This window comes from Sesamum indicum, linkage group LG12 (genome assembly GCF_026168435.1).
Source record: "Sesamum indicum cultivar Baizhima isolate 11 linkage group LG12, ASM2616843v1, whole genome shotgun sequence".
Classification (NCBI taxonomy): domain Eukaryota; kingdom Viridiplantae; phylum Streptophyta; class Magnoliopsida; order Lamiales; family Pedaliaceae; genus Sesamum; species Sesamum indicum.
Genome location: NC_142668.1, coordinates 6780765 through 6804643, shown reverse-complemented (window position 1 = coordinate 6804643; position 23879 = coordinate 6780765). Strand labels below are relative to the sequence as shown.

The window sequence follows — 23879 nt, the reverse complement described above, 5'->3', positions numbered from 1 at the left end:
CACCTAAAATTATATTAAGGTCCAATTTTTTCCATCTAATACATAATTCTTCTACAAATTGCATTTAGGTCCAAATTTTACCGAATTTTACATTAATGACCATGTTTGTTCCTAAAATGTATCATTTTTCTTATTATTGTATTTAGGTCCAAATTTTGTGTAAAATTACATTAAGGTATAAATTTACCTAACATTACATTGACGACTGACAGTTGGGCCATAATTCAGAAGGGACAATTTACACGACATTTGAACCAATTCGTGAATTGAGTAGCAACTAACTCCCCAATATTGGGGGTCCTCCGAGTGGTGGTGTTCATAGAGTTCATTCAAAAAGGACCCGTTAGCCAAAAAAGAAAAAACAATACAGATCAATACATGGGTTAAAAAGTCTAAAATAAGAATGTGAATAAATTATTTGTATATTCACTTTTACTCGTAGTATGGCATGAGAACTTCACAATTGCACAAGATATACGTCTCAATTATGTGATGCTATGATACGCTAAACCACCTCTTTTTTGAAGCACCACTTGCTCGACCAGGATAGTTGAAAATAGATAGTTGGATATGACTGTCGCTCATACAAAGGTCGTCATTTCTACGGGGCCCATCAGTTTGCAAAGAATCTGCGGTTCAAAGTATTGAGAAGTGAATAGACCGATTTCTTCTATAAGGTAAGCCTCTGCAATTGACGCCTCGACTTATATTTTATTTTTCACCTTCATTTTTAAGTCTCGAAGAAATATAATAAACGAATATTTATTTGAGAAATATATATGACACGAGAACTACTTCAAAATACTAGTATAACTCGTGTGCTTACCTCCAAATGGGTACATCCACCTGTATTACACGGCCTTCCCACGCGCACTTAATATGGCAAGTGAACAATTAGATGCTCCATTATTTGGAATAGGTATGGGAATGGCTTTTTGGGCGATAAAAAATATAGCTAATAAAATATAGCATTTATACTAAGTCATTATTGGAATGGCCTTTGTAACTAAAAATTGCTTATGAAGAAAAGTCGTACCAATTGAGATGATTTTAGAAACAGCCTGGTGGTTTACAAATTTTTAACGGTGTTTTACATGAGACATGGAACGAACCCTTTCATATTTCCGTGGCCATTACACTGCGAACGAGGCTGTCCCAAATACGGTTGTTAATCTTCACGGCCTCCATTTTGTAGCCACTTTTATAACGAACATGTCACACTACACTACAAATCTGTAACGGCTTTTGACACAATTCTTGGGACGTTTTTTATGAAAGTCCTATGGCGGTTACAAATCAAGAGCCGTGCCAAAGGCGTTTCAACACGTAATAGTTTGAAATTTGTAACGCCTCTATGAACACCATCATTTAAAATGCTTTTGGAATGGCCTTTGTAACTAATAAATTACAAAAATTACCAATTCATCAATAGCAGGACATTCACAAATGTTATCCATTCCAAAATGATTACAAAAATCATTCCCATTGGAGGGGCCGCGTGACCGTTCTTAACGAACATTTATAAATCCCGTATTTTTTATAGTGTAATAACAACTTTTACAACGTAATAATCACCTTTAAAACTAATAAATTCATTATTGCGACAAAATAAGAATATCATGTCACTAAATGTATATAATTGGTGCCGATATTAGAATCCTCGAGGAAATAGTATTTTTTTGTCCCATAAGTTAGGCCCATTTCACTTTTGGTCTCATTCATTATAGGATTAGCACTTTTAGTCCCATAAATTATAAAAATTAGCACTTTTGGTCCTCATTCACTTTTTTATCTAGAATTAACGGTGTAGCAAACATGCCCAGCATGTGATCGTTAAGTATTTTTTGCTGGAGAAAAAATTCATCTTTTTCCTAATTTGGGACCATTTTTGGGGAAAAATATAACTGCATTTGAGGCGAAAAGCAGTTTCTCTCTTCTCTCACAAAAATTGGATCATATCCTTCCCATATTTCTATAAATTGAAGCAAGGCAAAGAATTATGTCTTCCATAAGTGAGTCAAGTAGGCCAAATGAAACACTTATATGGTACTATTAAAAAAATGGCCAATTTACACTCTTAAAAAAAGGCCAATTTTTCCGAAAAGCACTCATAGGCATGTAAACTACATCGTTAAATTGTAGATGGAGAAATGCAGGAGGATCAAAAGTGCTAATTTTGGTAAGTTATCAGACTAAAAGTGCTAATGTCGTAATGAATGGGACCAAAAGTGATATGAGCATAATTAACTTATGGAACTAAAACTGCTATTTTCCCCAAATCCTCACTTATTTTTTCTTTTTTTTGTCGCCAATCTTTCTTTGTTTTCATTTGTATTGAACATTCGGCCAGCAAGTTTAGTTCTTGGGCTAGTCATTAGTCTCGTCTCGTCATGGAAACACTAACATTGACAAATTTGTTATCTTCTACAGACATGCGATGAGAAAGTATCTTCCTGTAATTCTCGAACAGTTCATCAATCAAGACTTCACCAAATTGCTCGACCAACAAGGGCTCCGCTACGGACCTCAGGCAACTGGCCATATGCCACGCATTCTCGGAATGTAACGGAGAGTTGCTGCATGCAGCCCAACTGATTTCCGAGACCTCGACGGCGTTGAGGGCGAAGGACCCTTCCTCTTCGACCTCTGCTGCGACTTCCGCTGGCGAAGGTGTGAAATAAGGGATGTGGAATGTGTGTAGCTTGTTTTCTTCTATTAGCCCCTGCACATGTACATTTATATGGATGCTTTTAAGCTATACGCTTCCTTCTTCTATTTTGTCTATTTTTATATTAGGGGTTTAATGTAATTTCCATCTTCTAAACATATAAATATTAAAAAAAAAGGTTTAATGCACTGTCCAATTTGTGTTTTTGTATATTTTTAAATGAAGTAATTTACCTCCCAATCCAAAGAGGTAAATTGCCCCATTTTAAAAAATATATGGAAATAGATTATTGCAATTCAAAAAACACGGAGGTAAATTTCTAATTTTTTTTATAAGAGATAATTTGCTCATTTATAATATTACAAAAAGTTATTTGCATTTTTTTTTAAAAAAAAAACTATAAAGAAATATCAAAGAAACTCCTGGGCAAGGAAAATAAGAAGCAAAACCCCTCCTCCCTCGAGGGATCTTTTGCTTTTAGATATATGTTTATAATGATCGAGGATCTTTTGTGTAAATTATATTTGTAGTCCTTAAACTTTAGGCCAAAATTGATTTTGGTCTCTAAATATTTTCAGATATGATCTTGGTCCCCTAATGTTTACAAATTTTTACAATATTTGTCCAATTGTTAAAATTGAATTTAAAGATCAATCTTAAGGAGGGAATAGGATTGACCAAAATCATTACGATTTTAAAGATTATGGACCATAATCGTACCTCAAAAATTAAGGGGATCAAAATCTTAATAATTTATAAAAATTGTGGACTAAAATCATCCCTAGAAAAGTTTAGAAACCGAAGTATAGGGATCAAAAGTAAAGTTTATCCTTTTTGTTTTTAATTTTTTCACTGAATTTTTTTAACGTTTAGAATTTTACATAGGGTTAACTAGGGATAATTACAGTTTTTGTACTCATATATTGTCAATAATTCATTTTCAATCCCTAAATATGTTGAAATTCTATTTTAGTCTTTCAACTTTTAAAATGTTAACAGTTTTGGTCCTTAGGCCTAATTAATGACCAATTTCTCATTTCAAAGAAAATATATAGTCCAACAATTTTTTTTCTATGCTCATGATTAGCCCCAATATGCTTTTGAAATAAAATTAAGCCTCCATAAATACATACCTTTGTTTGACCGCTTTGTTTTAGGGTATTTCAAGTCCTCGATATTCTCGAATAATGTAATTGGAGAAAGTCCGTAAAATTTAAGATTTGGAATACCCCGTGAAGAAACTATGAAAGAATATCAAAGAAACTCTTCTTGAAGAAAAAACAGAAGCAAAATGCCTCCTCCCACGAGGGATCTTTTGTTTTTATGTATATGTTTTTAACGATAGAGGGTCTATTTGGGTAAATGATACTGTTAGTCACTATACTTAAGGTTTAAACTGATTTTGGTCCCTAAATTTTGCGAGACATGATCTTGGTCCTTAATTTTTACAAATTATTACGATTTTGGTCTAACCGTTAAAATTGAATTTAAGAATGTTAAGTAGGGAATCGAATGGACCAAAATCATGACAATTTTTAAAGATTATTGACCATAACCGTGCCTAAAGAAAAGGAAAAATTGCAAAATTAGTCCTGTAACTAAGAGGAGTGGCGTTATTGATCCTGTAACATTATTATTAGCAATTTTAGTCCTGTAAGTTTCAAAAAAAAGTCATGATTTCAATCCTCCGCACGAATCTGGCCGATTTTTGGACGATTTTACTCTTTCTTAGCTTTAAAATGAGCATTTTAGTCCATTTTCGATTATTTAACATTCTAATGCATTTACTTGCACATGCCCCTGCTAGAATGGTATCAGAGCCTAGGTGAAGAAATATTTATTTATATTTAGATATTTTTTTCACTAACGGAGGGATTCTTTAAGAGAATGAAAGCGAATGAAAGTTCGAGTTACAACAGAGAATACTTTCAAAATCTGAAAGATTAAAGATGCAATTTCTTTATGGAAATTCTAGAAAACGGAGAAGATTATCTCCAAATACAGAATGAAGGTTTGGTTAACAATCAGGAATATTTCCAGATCTTGAAAAAACAGAAAAAGAATTTCGTCCTTGGAATTCTAAAGAAGGCCATAAAGCCAGATCATGAACCTCTTACTAAGGAGAAATAAGAAGAATGGTGGAGAATTCATGAGATCCAGAAGGTGCTACCAGAAAATATGGTGAAAACCATACACTTAATCGAAGTCCATGGTAGCTTACCCACAAGGAGAAAAGGAACGGGTAATTTCTTTCACTAATACAGTTCTACAAATTATGATTAAGGAGTTGATTGGGAAGAAATCGAGCCAGATACCTCAAACATCTCAGAAGATCTAAGAGAAATTCAAAAGACAGTTGAAGACTATGGACATAGGTTAATTCATATACTTATGAAAATGAAAACTTTGAGCCAAAAGGTGGACGAGATCCTTCTCGATCTACACAAGGATCATACATATCTGAAGTCAGAAATTGCATATATAAAGAGAAATCAAAGGGAGAGCTATGAGATATCTAAATCCATATAAGAGCAAATCAGGGACGCCATTGGAACAGTACCTCTTCTGCATAAGAAGAGATTCCAAAGCCAAAGACTAGAGAATATCTGATCATCGCATCCATCAGATCTATAAAGTAATGGAGGTAATAAGAGCAGATCTATCAGATTTATAAGAATTGGTAAAATTCTTTTCCCAACTCGAGATTCAAGACTTGGTCAATATCCAAACTAATGAAATCACTCCAACACTACCATCACCGGAGGGAAGTACATGTTCTAATGATCCTCCACTAGATCATCCAATGAGAGAGAGTTTGAATTTCCACACCAAAATCACCCCAACATTCGGGGGGACCAGGCTAAAAGAAAATCCAGGAAGAAATCCAAGAAGATGCTGAAATTACACCTTGGGTGAGAACCATGCTCTAGCTCTTGCATCCATACGACTCTATACTTAACCTGAATGTTATCGATTTTCGAAATACCGATAAATTGTTAAATGAATGGGTTGCAGCAATAAAGATAGCAACAGTTACTTTACAACTCGACAAAGAAAACTTCATAAACTAGTGGAGATAAGTTTTGAGGGTTCTGTGAAGATCATATGGGATAATACCCCAGAAGATACCAAAGTCAGCATTCGTGCCGGAGATTCAAAAACCATGATAGCAGATTGGCTAGGAAGGCTTATCAAGATACACTTCATTAGAAATGGTTACTTCGAAGGAAGTAGAGTAGAAAATGCTAGAGAATATGCACAAGCTCTCTTTAGCCTTGAATTAAGGAGTATTTGCATAGTAGATGAATATATCTATTGGTTTCACAAGTATTTTTTCCAGAGTGGAGTAGCAACAAAAGTAGCAGCTCTACTTAAAGATAAACTGAAAGATTAGTGTTATCAAACATCTATCCAGAAAAATATGAAGAGATTAAGAGGTAAGATCAAACAAACCCCTCTCTCTTGTGATAACAATGATTTTCTTACTATTATAGGAGAATCAAGTGAGCTAAGGAAGAGGAAGAAGCAAAGAAGTGACTCCTACCCAAGGAGTTCAAGAAGAACCTTTTTCAGACGGAGATCATGGTGGTCCAAATAAAGGCCAAGTCATACAAATATTGACAAAAGAACAGACCAATAAAGGTTTCATCCTAAGGATCTAGACGAACAGATAAAAGATCCACAGTAAGAACCATTACAAGAAGGACTTTCAGACGAGCCCATATTCGAGCCAATAAAAGTTTCAAAGATTGCAACTGCTAGACATGCGGAGCAAGAGGTCATATCACTTCAGACTGCCTATAGAAATGTGGTGAATTGAGAAAATTTGAAGCCACGGATGGCATTCTAAAGCAATCTACTATGGCGATTTGGTACCCATTTACCGATTCGAAAACCTTCCGTCATATGAAAGTGTCTATGAGGGAGAAATAGAGACTGATTTGGATGAAAAACCTGTCAGGATTCTTTTTCAAGATGACGAGGTCAAAAAAAACTATGGAAAGAATCATGCGACAAGACTCCAATCTCAGCCTATACAATGGATTTAGGATTGGAGGAATTGAAAGAGTTCTTAACCAGATAGAACTGAACCAAAGGAAGCATTACATAATTTACAAAGTAAGTTTAGGTGAGTTTGCTATACCTATGGAATTTACTGGTAATGTGACGATATGCAACTTATTCCTAAAGAAGAAATTCTTGAAGAATTAAGTAAGTTTAAAGAAGAAGTAGTTGTTACTATGAAATAAATCCACATAGGAAATAATGAAGTAGTAATAAAAGCAACTTTTAAGGAATGAATTGATTCAGAAATACATTTATCTATAATAGATAGAATAATCAATAACCTAAGAGATAGTTGTCTTAGGACAATGAGTGGTAATCTGTACGCAGAAAAATTGATGTTTGACATCTATCCTAGAATTGCATATAACCCAACATACCAAGATTTCAATAAACTCTTTATTAGGATTTTAAAAGAAAAGACCCAATGAAAGAAGGTAATAGACCATATTCTATATTTTATAGAATTGCAAACATCATTCTGATTTGTTTCTTAAGAAAGGGTACATTGAGATTCCTAGAATTTTCAAGGAATTTGTTAGGTTATGGCACTAGATTCAATTAGGATACCTACAATAGGTGGTGTCAATATTCTAATAAAAGATCATCTAGATATAGACAGAACACTTAGTTCTAGAACTGAGTTTAGTAGCAGAATGTCCTTTTTGAAAGATAGGATTACAGGATACAAAAGAAAGGAGAGAGTGTTACTAAAAAGCTAACTCTTCAAGCGATTAGGGTAAATAATGTAAAATTTAGATACCCTGAAGGATGGAAAGGACTACAAGTTATATTTGACATCACTAAGATGACAATTTTTTTTCTTGTGATGACTTATATTATTTGGAACAACCTGTTGTTGGTAGATATGAAGGTATGCTAGGAACACAGGTCATAAAATTCTAGTTGCAGGATGAGAAAATGGGAATATGACTTTGGGATTACGTTTCCTCGAAGATCATAAACCATGGAGAAGAAAAGGTAACGGAATGGAATTCAAACTGGATGGTGTTGCCATAAGGATTGAATGATGAGTCCCTTTTTTTATATACTTGTATGTTGTTATGTTGTATATTAATATAAGACAGAGTATTTTATAGCTTATATTAATTTACGATTAGAGTTTTGCACGGCAAAACCTAAAGTTTTCCCTAAAAAAGCAAGGAAAACCTTACCCATTATTGCAGGAAGGAATTTTTCGCAGAAAATCCCAGTACTCAATAAGAAAATACGAGAAGCCAAGATCATGGTTGGAGGAGCATTTGGATCACCCTAGTTTAGGGTAAAAACACCTTCTATTTCCTTTCATGATACATGTGTTGATATCTTTGCATTAAAAGTGCAAAAGTATTTTCTCAATTCGATTGCAAATTTGGTTTTTATCAAATTAAAATGGAGAGTGAATCAAAAAAATTTACCGCATTCTCCACACCATAGGGACAATATATCTAGAACGGGTTTAGCTAATGCACCCTAAATATTTCAAAGAAAAATGGATTATCTTTTTTAAAATTATTTTGAATTCATGTTTGTCTACATTTACAACATATTAATTGCATCTACAATAAGAAAGATCATATTAAACATCTTGAAATATTTTTTGATGCATGCCATAAAGAAAGTTTAGTTCTTTTTGAGAAGAAAGCTACTATTGCTGTGAATAAAATTAAATTTTTAGGAGTTCTTATTGCTGAAGCAGGAATTGAGATACAAGATCTTATTGTGGACAAAATCCACAATTTTCCATACGTACTCAAGGAGAGTAAGCATTTGCAAAGCTTCTTGGGAGTTGTTAATGTTGCAGGTATTTTTATTAAAGATCTTACAACATACAGAAAGGATTTCCAACCACTTTTGAAAGAAATAGAAAGTTCAAAATGGAAATGGGAGGAAATACATTCGCAAAGGTTCATGAGCTGAAACAGGTTTGCAGTAACCTGTCAAAGCTTGCTATACCACAAAACGAGGACGGGTTGGTGGTCTACACAGATGCCAATGACTATAGATGGCAACAGTCCACATAAAAAAACACCACTACAGGGGAAGAACCTTGTAGATTTACAGGAGGGTAGTTCTCAGAATAATAAGCCAAAGTCTGGCACATTAACGAGAAGGAATTCTTTGCGGTTTCGAAGACTTTTACGAAATGACCTTTATTTTTACTTGCTAAAGAATTCAAATTAAAAGTTGATAATACGAATGTTAAAACTTTCCTGAAAAATAAATTAGAATCTAAAATTGAGAAAGCTTGTATTATCAGATGGCAAGTTGAATGTCGATATTATTGTTATAATATTATTCTCATAAAATCTCACGAGAATGTTCTTGCAGATTTCCTAAAAATGGATGGAGGCATCTGAAGCAAACTCCATCATGTTGAGGCTCAGGCACCTTAAAGAAAATCTTGATGAGCTTGACAACAAGTTTGGACAACTAGCGCTAAATGCCCAAGTTGCCGGACAAATTTAAAGAGTTGATCTGGACATGGTCCAATTCGCCATAAGGAGTTGTTAGCATTCACCTCGCTATGGAATGACCTACGAGAACTAATTCGAAAAGCATCACTTTCGAGGATGACTTATTAATTAAGGGAGCATGACCCTAGACATACCCTTAGAGTGCAGGGCTCTAAACCTATAGAGTCGGATTCAAGTACCGATTGCACGAGGCCATTGCTAGACTCTGGTGAAAGGGCATTAATTGAATCACAGGAAGTGCAAACTCCTGATGATTCAAGTCAACCCAACGCCTCTGGGGTAAAAGAGCGACAGATTAGCCTTAGGACGATGCCAAACACCTCTAGGGCTAATACTAACGAGTTGATATCTTTTTCTTCTATTTGGCAGGAAATACCAGAGTATGTGGAAAAAAATAATTTCCCGTGAAGGAGTAAATCCTAGCAAGACCATCATCGAAACATTCGGAAAATACAACAAAGTCTAGATGTCAAAGGGATCCGGATCAGAAGATGTGCGAGAATGGTATAATTTTGGAGCCTTGGCTTCACTTCATACTATATCGCCAAGTTTTCCGAAAATTTCTTCCAGAATGGATTAGTGGGGTAGTCTATGACTCTTGGCAAAACAACTCTCACTTGAAGTGAGTAGATATTTTGGAGTTAAAATTCGTATCAGTAGCTCCAGAAACAGTAGAAAAGGGGTCTCATCCAGCCTTCTATTTGATTAAGTTGTAGAGACTAGACATGATAGCTATTAACAAAATTAAAGCCGCCTCAAGAGAAGCTCCCCTGGTATTAGCTATTAGTGAAGACGATATCTGTACCAGAAGAGCTTGGGGATTATGGGTCTGTCTCACTGAGATGGACAAAGTCAAGTGTTTATTCAAAATTTTCTCAAACAAGGTGAATGGATTGTTCTTGTTAAACTTTATGACGGGAAAAAGCACTGGGTTTGCGAAAACATTATTTGAGAAGAAGAGGATGTTAATCTTGGAAAATAGCAACCAACAATTGAAGTTACGAGGATGAAAATGTGCATCATGCTGCATGCTGGGCAATGACATAACCATATATGCCCTTGCTGTGACAAACAAGAGAAGCCCCTGTTCGAAACAAAAATTCGCATCACACAAAAGAAATCCAAAACCAAACCAGGACAAGGAAAAAGTATGGAATTTCTACAAAGCGATGTAAAAATTGGAGAGTACAAAAAATCAAGAATAAGACTGTCGGCAGAAAACAACAAAGAGCAACAGTCAATAAAGTAGGAAAGCCAGCTAGGAATCACATGGCCGACAAGCCATTATGACTAACAGCTGGAAAGGATGCGGCAATGATGAACATAGTGACGTCATAAAAAAAATAAACTGGGAGTCCGGGTTTGAAATCCCCTGACGCGTATAAATAAGGAAGTAATGAAGCACATGGGGATTATAAGAACAAACTTCTTCAACTTTTCAAAGCATAATATTTCAAGTATCAAGTCTTTGTATTTTCAAATCTCTTAGTTTATGGGGGTTTTCCTAACAAGTCAATCTATCATATGAATGGCTAAATAGTTGTCTCCTCTAACGAAAGATATAATATCTATGTAATATTTTAAGATCTTTTCAATAAAGGTAAGACTTTTGTGCCAACTTATTTGTCCAAAATTCTATTTAGTCCCTATATTGGAGTGAATTTTACACCCTAAGGTAGGAAATAAAATAAGACTGTATTGTTCGTTGCTGAAGGAGCCAAGATCCTACGAACCATCTACTGTGGCAGTGTGGTTGAAGGAAGTCCATAAAATCGAGGACTTGGAATACAGAGAACAAAACGATCAGAACAAGGTATGAATTTATGAGGGCTTAATTTATTTCAAAAGCATGTTGGGCCTAACTTGGAGCATGTAGTGGACTAGGGTTAGTTTTGTGACGCCCCAAATATTATATAAATAATTGTAGGATTAATTGGTAAATTTTTGTGAAATTTAGTTAATTAGCCACTAAATTATGGGTCATAATTGGAACATAATAACACTTGAATGAATTAAATTGGAGTTCGTGATAATATTTTGGGACAATTTCTATTAAATAAGAAAATTAGGAAGGACGTAAATGGTATTTTGAGAAAAGTCTAATTAATTAAATAATATAATAATAATATTATATATTTAAATAACATATATAAGTAAGTAATATAATGTAAATATATATATGTAAGTTATATATATATACATATATATTAGTAAGTGATATATATATATGAGAGAAAGAAAAAAAAATTGAGGGTGGGCCCACCAGCCCACCGCCTCTCTTCTTTCTTTTATTTTGTTGTTTTTTTTAATGAAGATACACACACATAACACACAAACACATTGCCAACACACACACACACACCATTTTCGGCTGAAAGGAAAAAGAAGAAACAGAGGTACGAAGATTATGATTTTAATACTTATTAATTTATATAAATATATTATTTAATTAGTTCATTTATTAAATATTGTTTATACTAAGCGATGTACTATTTAATCGGAATATTTTACGGGTTTGGCTATTTAAAATAGTGTCGAATTAAATATCAAATTGGATATAAAAATGATATCGTTGGTTAATTAGATTATTAAATTTATTAGATTTGAATGTTGCTATGGCCAATTTATATAATTCTATCCGAATTGTTAACTAAATACGCAATTCTACATATTGTTATTCAATTAAATTATATAATAGCGAGAAATTGATAAGAAATCCGTAGAAATATTCCGAAAACTATACTTAAGAAATAATATATTGTTAAAGAGGAAGAATGAGGTTTTAATGATAATTTAATTCAAGGATGTTATTAAAAATGATAGTTATAAATGTATAAGGGGTTTAGTTAAATAAATTCCTATGAATCATTTGATAAATTATAAATATTTTTATTGAAGCCTGTAGTGTCTAGTTATTGAGAAGAACTAGAATGAAAATTTATATTTCGATAGAAGTGGAATATTAAAGAATTATTGGAAATCCGTACGAATAAGATTTAATATTATATTTAAAAGAAATTACAATATTCTCGATATATTAATTGTATGTGATATAACTCATTATAGAATACGGGGTGAGGTGAAAGGACCGACAATTAGCGATTGAATAAAAAGAAACGTTATGAGGTTGAGGTAAGTAAATAATTAGTATTATCTATATATGTTCTTTTTATTTGTGGTATTACTATTATATGACTTTGTGGTTCATGCTGACATGGATTTATCTGAAAGTATATGAGTGCTGGATGATTTGATTTGATTGTGTACGTGAAATGAGAAAATCGTTGAATATCATGTTTGTTGTATATTGTATTGTGGGTGTTTGAAAATGAGAATGTAATGATATATTATTTTACGTTACTAGTTGCTTACAAGAATGGTGATATGTGGAAATGAGGGAGTGGTGGAAATTGAATATAATTGTGGCGTGAATACCCCTTGACGTGTTGAAAAGAGCTTTGATGCGATATGAGAAAGAAATGAAATGAAAAGAGCTTTGATGCGATATGAGAAAGAAATGAAATGAAAAGAGCTTTGATGCGATATAAAAAAAAAGATGTGATGTGAAAAGAGCTATGATGCGAAATAAAAGAGCTATGATGCGAATTGAAAGAGCTATGATGCGAAATGAGATTGATGAGCCGGCTGTCAAGGGGATTCACTTAAATTTATATGACGGTGAGATTGAGTTGACGGGAAAAACACGATATCACCTTCTGGTAAGCAAACTAGGGAAAAAGAAGTTTAATTGATTATTTTATTGTGAGATAGCTATGTGGTGTACTACAATTGATTATGTTGGAGTTAAATTGACTGTAATCCATTCATGTTGCCTACTTGTCATGTTTGGGCTGTGTTTGATGTACATATATAGATAGGGCTGATTATTTACTTACTGAGTGGCAGGCTCATCCCTCTGTTGACATTTTCTTTCAGGAGTAGACTTTGAGGTATCTGACTGTTGAAGAATAGGTCTACGCACTATGCTCAGTCAGGTCGGGCCAGTATGCTGTTTCTCCTTTTTGTCAGCTAGAGTACGAATCTTATTTTGTTTGTATAAAGAGAACGTAGGAATGGAGATTAACTGTGGTGGACTACTCGAGGTGTTTGATTTGTATATATGATGTTGTGGGTTGATTATGTTGTTATGACGTTGGGGTTACGTATTCATATGGATTAAATTATTATGTGCATTTATATTTATAAACACAGGGATTGCTATAAGTATGACGTTTAGGGTAGATATAGCCCTTGTAGCGAAGGGGGTGCTACATTAGGTGGTATCAGAGCAGGGATTAGATTTTCTTGGGATAGTAGATGAAATGTTATTTTATACTTAAGGTGTATATGTTAGGAATCTACTCACATGTGTGTAATTTATATAGGATGGAGGCGTCAAGAGAAAACGCTGCTGGCCCAACTGAGTCAATAGAGTCTGTGCAGGGTCATAATTCAGGATCAGAACATCAGGGGTTAGAATCCCAAAATAGAAATGCCCCACAACCAGAAATAAACCCTTTTATGCAACAGTTTATGGAAATGATGCAGAGGATGGCTCCATCGCCACAATCACAACTACATGATGCAGTTATTGACAAAAATTATGAAATAGTAAGGAAACAGGGGGCGAAGGTATTTGCCGGTACAACTGATCTTGCTGAAGCAGAGGAATGGCTGAGAAACACGGAAAGGGTGTTGGACAGGATTGAGTGTACTTCTGAGCAAAAGTTGAGGTATGCAGTGTCCTTACTGGAGAAAGATGCCTTAGATTGGTGGGAAACAGTCCCAGGGAGCAGGAACCGACCAGCCACTTTGACGTGGAATGACTTTTTGAAAGAATTTACTGACAAATATACTCCACCAGTCTACAGAAACCGTAAAAAAGTTGTATTCCTGGAATTAAAGCAGAATGAGTTATCTGTTGCTGAATATGAATTGCAATTTGTGAGATTGTCAAAATATGCCCCAGAAGAAGTGAGTACTGATGAATTGAGAAGAGACAGATTTGAAAGGGGGTTGAGACTTGAGATTCGGGAAAAAATAGCAATCAAACCTCCAAGTTATGGTGCACTGCTGGAAGCGGCACTGAGGGCAGAGGAGACATCCATTGAAAGGAGCTCAACTGAAGCTAAACGAAAGAAATTAACAGGTAACCTGGATCCTACGGTGGGACAGAGTGGTGCATTTTCCTTTAGGGGCTCTGGTCCGCAGAGGGGTTGGTTCAGAGGCCGAGGAGTAAGTCAGACTAGCAGGTCTTCTTCAGTATTTTCGAGTAGAGGTGGGCCTACTTCGGTTAGATCTGGAGCAAGACAGGGTCCAGCCAGATCGTTTAGTGGAAGATCTATTCCCTCTTGTGCTAACTGTGGTAGGAGACATACTGGTGAATGTTGGGGAGTTCAACCAATTGTATGTTATAATTGCCATCAACCAGGACACATTATCAGGGACTGTCCTACATGGAGGGATAATTCTAGAAGACCTCAGACTTCAGATTTTAGCAATGTGGGGGAAAACACACAACGGGCAGGTACGAGCAGAGGACGAGGTAGAGGTGGTCGAGGTAGCGGGAATCTTTCCATGACGTCAACAGGACAAAGTAGTCAGTCTCAACCACAAGCCAGGGTGTATGCAATCACAAAAGAACAAGCTCCTACGACACTTGAGGTTATCACTGGCTCCTTCTCTATTTGCGATTCTAGTGCACATATATTGATTGATCCAAGATCTACTTGTTCATTTATATCACGTAATTTTGCATCTCATGTACATGCTAAAATAGAACCATTTGGACATGATTTATATGTGTCTATGCCTGCTGGTGGGTTTGTATTAGTGAATACGGTGGTAAGATCTTGTCCAATAGTGGTGGAGGGTGTTACTTTATATGCAAATCTGGTTGTAATAGACCTTAGGGAATTTGATGTCATCCTGGGGATGGACTGGTTAGCTAGTAATCATGCTCTAGTGGATTGTCAAACAAAAGAGGTGATGGTTGAAGTCAATGGGCAGATGAAGACGGTTATAGTGGGAGAAAGAAAAGTGATACCTAACTGCTTAATTTCTGTTGTGACCGCTTTTAATCTAATTAAAGAAGGGTGTGAGGCGTACCTAGCTAGTGTGCATGATACCATGAAAGTTAGTCCGTGTGTATTAGACGTTCCAGTGGTGAGGGAATTTCCTGATATTTTTCCTGATGAATTACCTGGACTACCACCTCATCGAGAAGTAGACTTTGAAATAGATACTATTCCTGGGGTGGCACCTATTTCAATTGCACCGTATAGAATGGCTCCGTCAGAATTGAAAGAATTGAAGAAGCAGTTAGAAGAGCTATTGGATAAACGGTTCATCCGACCTAGTATTTCACCGTGGGGAGCACCAGTATTATTCGTAAAGAAGAAGGATGGGAGTATGAGATTATGTGTCGATTATAGACAGCTGAACCGAATCACAATCAAGAACAAGTATCCTCGGCCACGGATTGACGATCTGCTAGATCAGCTAAAGGGTGCCACTTTGTTCTCTAAAATTGATTTGAGGTCAGGATATTGGCAACTACGGATTGAGGAAGAGTCGATCCCAAAGACAGCTTTCAGGACCAGGTATGGCCACTATGAATTTGTCGTTATGCCATTTGGATTGACGAATGCCCCTGCAGCTTTCATGGCTCTGATGAACAAGACGTTACAACCATTCCTTGATCAATTTGTGATTGTGTTTATTGATGATATTTTGATATATTCGAGTAGTCCCGAGGAACATGAACAACATTTACGGACAATTTTACAGATCTTGAGAGAGAAACAGTTGTATGGTAAATTCAGCAAATGTGAGTTTTGGATGGAGGAAATTGCTTTTTTGGGGCACGTTGTTTCCAAAGAAGGAGTACAACCTGATCCAGCAAAAGTTAAGGCTATTTTAGAATGGGAGCCACCTAAAAATGTGTCGGAGATCCGGAGTTTTCTAGGATTGGCTGGTTATTATAGAAGATTTGTAAAGGACTTCTCTATAATCACAAAACCTCTGACGAACTTGTTGAAGAAGAATGCACCATTTAATTGGAATGACAAATGTGCTCAGAGTTTTGAGGAGTTGAAGAAGAGACTCACTTCAGCACCTATCCTTGCTTTGCCGTATGGGGATGGAGGATATGTGGTATTTACTGACGCTTCACGACAAGGACTTGGGTGTGTTTTGATGCAGCATGGGAGAGTTATAGCTTATGCTTCGAGGCAGTTGAGGCCACATGAGATAAACTATCCGACCCATGATCTGGAGTTAGCAGCCATAGTACATGCACTGAAAATCTGGAGGCATTATTTATACGGGGAGACGTTTCAAATATTTACAGATCATAAAAGTCTGAAGTATATCCCAACACAGAAAGAGTTGAATTTGAGGCAAAGAAGGTGGATGGAACTTTTGAAGGATTATGACTGCACCATTGATTATCATCCCGGGAAGGCAAACATTGTAGCAGATGCTTTGAGTAGAAAGACGGTGGACCAACTTGCGGGTATGATCTGCTATAACATGGAGTATTTGACTGCCCTTAGAGCTATGGATGTACACTTTAGCATTGGTGGTGATATTCTACTAGCTACGATACAAGTGAAGCCCTCCCTTAAGGATAAAATTAAAGATACACAGGCTAGAGATCCATATCTACAGAAGATGAAAGCTAAGGTGCAAAAAAGAAAGAGCGATCAATTTATAATCCAAGAAGATGGCACATTGTTTAATGGAAAACGTATATGCATGCCGAACGTAGAGGAGTTGAGAATGGAAATTATGCATGAGGCGCACTACGCACCGTATGCTATGCATCCTGGCAGTACCAAGATGTATCGTGATTTGAGACCCTATTACTGGTGGCCAACAATGAAGAAAAATGTGGCAGAGTTCGTAGCGAAATGTTTAACTTGTCAGTAGGTAAAAGCAGAACACCAAGCACCAGCTGGTAAACTTCATCCTTTGACTATACCTGAATGGAAGTGGGAAAAGATTACTATGGATTTTGTCATTGGGGTACCACGTACATTCAGAAGACATGATGCTATTTGGGTGATTGTTGACAGACTGACTAAATCTGCACATTTCTTGCCAATCCGTCAAAATGATTCCTTGGATAAGCTCGCTGAATTATATGTTTCAGAGATTGTGAGATTACATGGTATTCCTATCTCTATAGTTTTTGATAGAGATCCTCGATTTACTTCTCATTTCTGGGGAAGCTTGCAAACGGCGCTAGGTACAAAATTGCATTTCAGTACAGCGTTTCATCCTCAGACGGATGGACAGTCAGAAAGGACGATTCAGACATTGGAAGATATGATGAGAGCCTGCGTAATTGAATTCAGAGGAAACTGGGATGATCATCTACCACTGATGGAATTTGCTTATAATAATAGTTTTCATTCCAGTATTGGTATGGCTCCATATGAAGCTTTGTACGGAAGAAAATGCCGAAGCCCGATCTGTTGGGATATTGAGGGATTGAGACAGCTTGAAGGGCCGGAGTTAGTCCAAGAAACAGTGGACAAGCTAAAAACAGTTAAAAAGTGTTTGAAGGCAGCACAGGATCGACAGAAAAGTTATGTTGATAAGCATCGTAGAGAGATGGAATACGAAGTGGGGGAAAAAGTCTTTCTAAAAGTATCACCATGGAGAGGAATCTTGAGATTCGGGAAACAGGGAAAGCTGAGTCCGCGATATATTGGGCCATATGAAATTCTGGAGCGAGTTGGACCACTAGCCTATCGGTTAGCATTACCGACAGAATTATCGCAGATACATGACGTGTTTCACGTTTCTATGCTACGGCGATACCGATCCGATCCTAGTCATATTTTGCATGAGCCAGAGATAGAGATATCAGAGGGATTGACATATGTGGAAGAGCCAATGGAAATTCTGGATCGGAGTATAAAGAAGTTAAGAAATAAAGAAATACCAATGGTGAAGGTCAAGTGGAGTCATCATTCTCCAAGGGAAGCCACTTGGGAAGTTGAGGAGAACATTAGGGAAAAATACCCATATTTATTCCCTGAGCCGGTAAGTTAGTTAAATTTCGAGAACGAAATTTTTATTAGGAGGGGAGAATTGTGACGCCCCAAATATTATATAAATAATTGTAGGATTAATTGGTAAATTTTTGTGAAATTTAGTTAATTAGCCACTAAATTATGGGTCATAATTGGAACATAATAACACTTGAATGAATTAAATTGGAGTTCGTGATAATATTTTGGGACAATTTCTATCAAATAAGAAAATTAGGAAGGACGTAAATGGTATTTTGAGAAAAGTCTAATTAATTAAATAATATAATAATAATATTATATATTTAAATAACATATATAAGTAAGTAATATAATGTAAATATATATATGTAAGTTATATATATATACATATATATTAGTAAGTGATATATATATATGAGAGAAAGAAAAAAAAATTGAGGGTGGGCCCACCAGCCCACCGCCTCTCTTCTTTCTTTTATTTTGTTGTTTTTTTTAATGAAGATACACACACATAACACACAAACACATTGCCAACACACACACACACACCATTTTCGGCTGAAAGGAAAAAGAAGTAACAGAGGTACGAAGATTATGATTTTAATACTTATTAATTTATATAAATATATTATTTAATTAGTTCATTTATTAAATATTGTTTATACTAAGCGATGTACTATTTAATCGGAATATTTTACGGGTTTGGCTATTTAAAATAGTGTCGAATTAAATATCAAATTGGATATAAAAATGATATCGTTGGTTAATTAGATTATTAAATTTATTAGATTTGAATGTTGCTATGGCCAATTTATATAATTCTATCCGAATTGTTAACTAAATACGCAATTCTACATATTGTTATTCAATTAAATTATATAATAGCGAGAAATTGATAAGAAATCCGTAGAAATATTCCGAAAACTATACTTAAGAAATAATATATTGTTAAAGAGGAAGAATGAGGTTTTAATGATAATTTAATTCAAGGATGTTATTAAAAATGATAGTTATAAATGTATAAGGGGTTTAGTTAAATAAATTCCTATGAATCATTTGATAAATTATAAATATTTTTATTGAAGCCTGTAGTGTCTAGTTATTGAGAAGAACTAGAATGAAAATTTATATTTCGATAGAAGTGGAATATTAAAGAATTATTGGAAATCCGTACGAATAAGATTTAATATTATATTTAAAAGAAATTACAATATTCTCGATATATTAATTGTATGTGATATAACTCATTATAGGATACGGGGTGAGGTGAAAGGACCGACAATTAGCGATTGAATAAAAAGAAACGTTGTGAGGTTGAGGTAAGTAAATAATTAGTATTATCTATATATGTTCTTTTTATTTGTGGTATTACTATTATATGACTTTGTGGTTCATGCTGACATGGATTTATCTGAAAGTATATGAGTGCTGGATGATTTGATTTGATTGTGTACGTGAAATGAGAAAATCGTTGAATATCATGTTTGTTGTATGTTGTATTGTGGGTGTCTGAAAATGAGAATGTAATGATATATTATTTTACGTTACTAGTTGCTTACAAGAATGGTGATATGTGAAAATGAGGGAGTGGTGGAAATTGAATATAATTGTGGCGTGAATACCCCTTGACGTGTTGAAAAGAGCTTTGATGCGATATGAGAAAGAAATGAAATGAAAAGAGCTTTGATGCGATATGAGAAAGAAATGAAATGAAAAGAGCTTTGATGCGATATAAAAAAAAAGATGTGATGTGAAAAGAGCTATGATGCGAAATAAAAGAGCTATGATGCGAATTGAAAGATCTATGATGCGAAATGAGATTGATGAGCCGGCTGTCAAGGGGATTCACTTAAATTTATATGACGGTGAGATTGAGTTGACGGGAAAAACACGATATCACCTTCTGGTAAGCAAACTAGGGAAAAAGAAGTTTAATTGATTATTTTATTGTGAGATAGCTATGTGGTGTACTACAATTGATTATGTTGGAGTTAAATTGACTGTAATCCATGCATGTTGCCTACTTGTCATGTTTGGCTGTGTTTGATGTACATATATAGATAGGGCTGATTATTTACTTACTGAGTGGCAGGCTCATCCCTCTGTTGACATTTTCTTTCAGGAGTAGACTTTGAGGTATCTGACTGTTGAAGAATAGGTCTACGCACTATACTCAGTCAGGTCGGGCCAGTATGCTGTTTCTCCTTTTTGTCAGCTAGAGTACGAATCTTATTTTGTTTGTATAAAGAGAACGTAGGAATGGAGATTAACTGTGGTGGACTACTCGAGGTGTTTGATTTGTATATATGATGTTGTGGGTTGATTATGTTGTTATGACGTTGGGGTTACGTATTCATATGGATTAAATTATTATGTGCATTTATATTTATAAACACATGGATTGCTATAAGTATGACGTTTAGGGTAGATATAGCCCTTGTAGCGAAGGGGGTGCTACAAGTTTTTCGCTAAAAGAAAAAATGGTCATAAATTGGGTGGAAGGACCAAAATTACGAACATTTGAAAGATATAAGACTGAAATTGCCACCGCAAAAGTTAGAGGACCAAATTTGCCAACCCTTTACATATGTAGGATGAAAATTGCAGTATTGCCTCGAAACAAATTAGGGGACCAAAATCCTAACAATTTGTAAAAATTAGGGACTAAAATCATGCCTCAAGAAATTTAGGGACCCAACTAATATTGACCCAAAGTATAGGGATCAAAAGTTTAATTTATGCGTTTTCTTTTTAATTTTTTTCATTGAATTTGTTTTTGCATGTTTATAATTACTGTGCTCAAAATTATGGGAAGTAATGTAGTGAATTCAATAATAAAAAAACCAAAACTAACTTGTGGAATATAAATGCATTTTTCCTTTTGTCTTACAAACAAAAGACATACTAGATTAAAGAATATAATATAAGTAATAAATTAACTGAGTAAAGAAATTATAATTAATATAAAGTTCCGGTTAATTAAAATAACTAATATTAATATCTTATGACACAATATATGTTGTTCTTTCTATTTTATTCCATTTCAATTCTTAATACTAGTAATTTGTGGCACACCCTATATATTCTAACTTTTATAAATACCATTTAAAATAAAATATTTATAAGATATTTATTATTTCATACATTACATACAAAATAATAAGTTAACATTAAATGGACGTCATTCTTAGCCCCAAACAACGCCTTTTAGTCTCAAAACAACAATGCACATGATTTTTTGGAACTAAAAGAGTATTTTGTGTTTTATAAATATTACATACCTGGGACACCATTTCTTTTATTGCCATGGCTAAGAGCTCCCAAATGTAGCAGCCATCTTGGCTGGAAGCCTCTTCACTCTTCCTTCCCAACATAGACAGCACCATTCTCCCACCACCCACCACTTCCTCGGAACGACATCTCAGAAATGTCGAAAAGTCTCCCTGGAATTGCTTATAGTAGGCATTGATCACAGTTTTAGGACTTGTACTTGACACGCAAATGTTTTCTTTATTCAGCCCCACCCCTGCCGGGACCTGCTAGTACACACTCATAGAGGTGATTATGTCCAAAATAAGAGAGTGTTTTGGTATGTTTATGAGATTTTAAATAGATTTCACAATATGTTTAAGAGTTTATAAAATATTAAAATGTATTCGACAAAACGTTTAGAGAATGAAATTCCACAATATGTACTTGTAAGCTCATTTTTTAAAAAAAATTAGAAGCTCCAGACCTACTTTTACATAATTTTAACAAATTCATTTAATTTTGATGATATTATTTATAAAATTGCTATTACTAATATTTTATAAGCTCAATCATCTTATTTTATTCAAATACTTTAAAAGTTTATTTATAAAATAAGATTTAACATTTTATAAGCTCAAGTTCAATTAATGAAATAAAATGGAAGAACCTATTTATAGAGTGAAATTTGTTGGTATTATATTGCCAATGAATTTAACAAGAAAATTATTACTTAGTAATTAGTTCGTAGCTGATTTTGACATCTAATGGGATATATCTATCCTAATGCTAACAAGATTAAAATACTAGAAAGTAAAATACCCACTAAGGTTCAAGATCCGCATGTTCTACTTGCGGGTTGGGTCGTATCGAACTTGGCACCCCAAATCAGAACCGTTCGTTGGCCTTGTACATACTTGAAATTTTGGGATGGTGACACATAATCTATATAAATACGAACATCTGATCTTATAAATACCCATAAGTTTGCCTTTAAATCTCACGAACTCTCAAACTGACTCAAACATTGAAGGCCTTCGTCGAGGACAACCCAAGAAGCCTAAAGAGCTTTTTTCTATTTAGGTTGCAAACATCCGATCTAGACTACTTGGGTGGACTATATGTCCGACCCAAACCAACACCGAATTTTTTCGTTATTGATTTGCTAGAAATTTTACTAACAAAAGTATTTGCTAGTAAAACATTGGGGGTTGGTTCTTTTTAATATTTTAGCCAAGGGCAATTACAAAATTTTACAATATTAAAGTTCCTTTATGATTGTATCTCATTTCTAATATTAATTTTGAAGCAAAAAAAATTTAAAGTTCTTATTATCGACTGAATTCATTGCTAATTCCTAATGAGTTTACTCTCCTTTCTATTTTTCTAGCTACTCACTAATCTTTTGCAATGTGTTTCAGGAATAGCACATAATTAATATATGGTATTTTGGTTGAAAATTTTGGTTTACCTTGGACAGCCACATTAGACTGGTAGAAGAATGAACAAAATGGAGACTTTTAGCAGCAAAAAGCCTGCCGTAAAATGACCCTGGAGCTCCATACACGAAGCATTGTCCGGTTCCAGGCGGCATTTCCCGCCTTAGTTCCGACTGAAACCTGGGCAGGAAAACCCTGAAAAGCGAGTTGAAATCATTTCCAGGCAAATCGTTAAAGTATATTTGGAAATCCAGGGCGGCCCGGTGCTCCAGTTTCTGGCGAAGTTTTCCGACAGTTCTCACAACCTCGGACGCCGCAAACAAAGTGTTTGGTCCGGCGGAACAGCCCAAATCTGCTATGCACATAGTCTTGGGTACCATGCTCTTGTATAGTTCAGTTATGGCTTCTTCTATCATTTGTCTTGACATGGATATCACCTTTCTCTGCCAAGTTCCATTAACATTAATATATATATATATATATACATACATACATACAGAGAGAGAGAAAGAGAGAGAGAATATATACTGCAATTAAAGAGTTGTTGGCATAACTGGTCTCCCCCAGACCTCCGTTCATGTGAAGAATTTGCGTTACTTCCATTGTTATTTGTGTGTGTGTGTGTGTGTGTTTCGGATCTGTGTTACTTCCACTTTTATAGACTTTGCTTCTCACGCCCTATAGACAAGAAAAAGAAAGACACAGAAGAGAGCTAATATATAACTAGTAATTAATTTGTGGTACACCCTAAGAGAGCTAATATATAACTAGTAATTAATTTGTGGTACACCCTATGTTCGTGAAAATTATATAATACTATTTAAGATTAAAATTTTATTTTTTTAAAGTATATACAAAATAATATTAATATTAAAATTATAAAAAGATTATACCAAAAAGATTCATAAAAAAAGAAAGAAGTAACTATCAAAAAAATATTCAGAGAATGGGAGGAAAT

General features: G+C 34.8%; 2 protein-coding genes and 1 long non-coding RNA gene across 5 annotated transcripts; 2 read left to right on the top strand and 1 right to left on the bottom strand.

Moving 5' to 3' along the window:
• Window positions 1-1568: 1568 nt before the first annotated feature.
• Window positions 1569-23648, bottom strand: LOC105178647 (S-adenosyl-methionine 4-1-methyl-2-pyrrolidinyl-3-oxobutanic acid methyltransferase). 3 transcript variants are annotated; one of them, XM_020699412.2, is made up of 5 exons: window positions 23450-23643; window positions 22954-23364; window positions 21515-21769; window positions 10201-10294; window positions 1569-2722 (listed from the first exon to the last, which is right to left on the bottom strand). In XM_020699412.2, exons 1-5 carry the CDS (start codon window positions 23522-23524, stop codon window positions 2487-2489), a joined length of 1071 nt encoding a protein of 356 aa, XP_020555071.2. In that variant the 5' UTR covers window positions 23525-23643; the 3' UTR covers window positions 1569-2486. The 3 variants fall into 3 exon arrangements, with proteins under 3 accessions (XP_020555071.2, XP_011100460.2, XP_088732050.1); XM_011102158.3 differs by lacking the exon at window positions 10201-10294 and having other exon boundaries at window positions 23450-23637; XM_088875924.1 differs by lacking the exon at window positions 1569-2722 and having other exon boundaries at window positions 9032-10294; window positions 23450-23648.
• On the top strand, window positions 11547-20626 carry LOC148784806 (uncharacterized). Its single transcript, XR_016063012.1, has 3 exons — window positions 11547-11606; window positions 19487-19552; window positions 20356-20626. It is a non-coding gene; the product is annotated as an uncharacterized LOC148784806 (long non-coding RNA).
• Window positions 12359-17564, top strand: LOC148784807 (uncharacterized). Its single transcript, XM_088876206.1, has 5 exons — window positions 12359-13205; window positions 13596-16203; window positions 16414-17111; window positions 17289-17370; window positions 17412-17564. Exons 2-5 carry the CDS (start codon window positions 13597-13599, stop codon window positions 17562-17564), a joined length of 3540 nt encoding a protein of 1179 aa, XP_088732332.1. The 5' UTR covers window positions 12359-13205; window position 13596.
• Window positions 23649-23879: the final 231 nt, after the last annotated feature.

Bases quoted from the DNA above. Each gene is read 5' to 3' on its own strand.
- LOC105178647 (XM_088875924.1), bottom strand. From the start codon at position 23,524: ATGGAAGTAACGCAAATTCTTCACATGAACGGAGGTCTGGGGGAGACC. The intron at 23,365-23,449 runs GTATATATTCTC...GGAACTTGGCAG, and splicing joins CCAACAACTCTTTAATTGCA to AGAAAGGTGATATCCATGTC. The intron at 21,770-22,953 runs GTAAACCAAAAT...GTGTACTAGCAG, and splicing joins GTCTAATGTGGCTGTCCAAG to GTCCCGGCAGGGGTGGGGCT.
- LOC148784807 (XM_088876206.1), top strand. From the start codon at position 13,597: ATGGAGGCGTCAAGAGAAAACGCTGCTGGCCCAACTGAGTCAATAGAG. The intron at 16,204-16,413 runs GTAAAGGACTTC...GTTTTGATGCAG, and splicing joins CTGGTTATTATAGAAGATTT to CATGGGAGAGTTATAGCTTA. The intron at 17,371-17,411 runs GTGAGATTACAT...AGTTTTTGATAG, and splicing joins AATTATATGTTTCAGAGATT to AGATCCTCGATTTACTTCTC.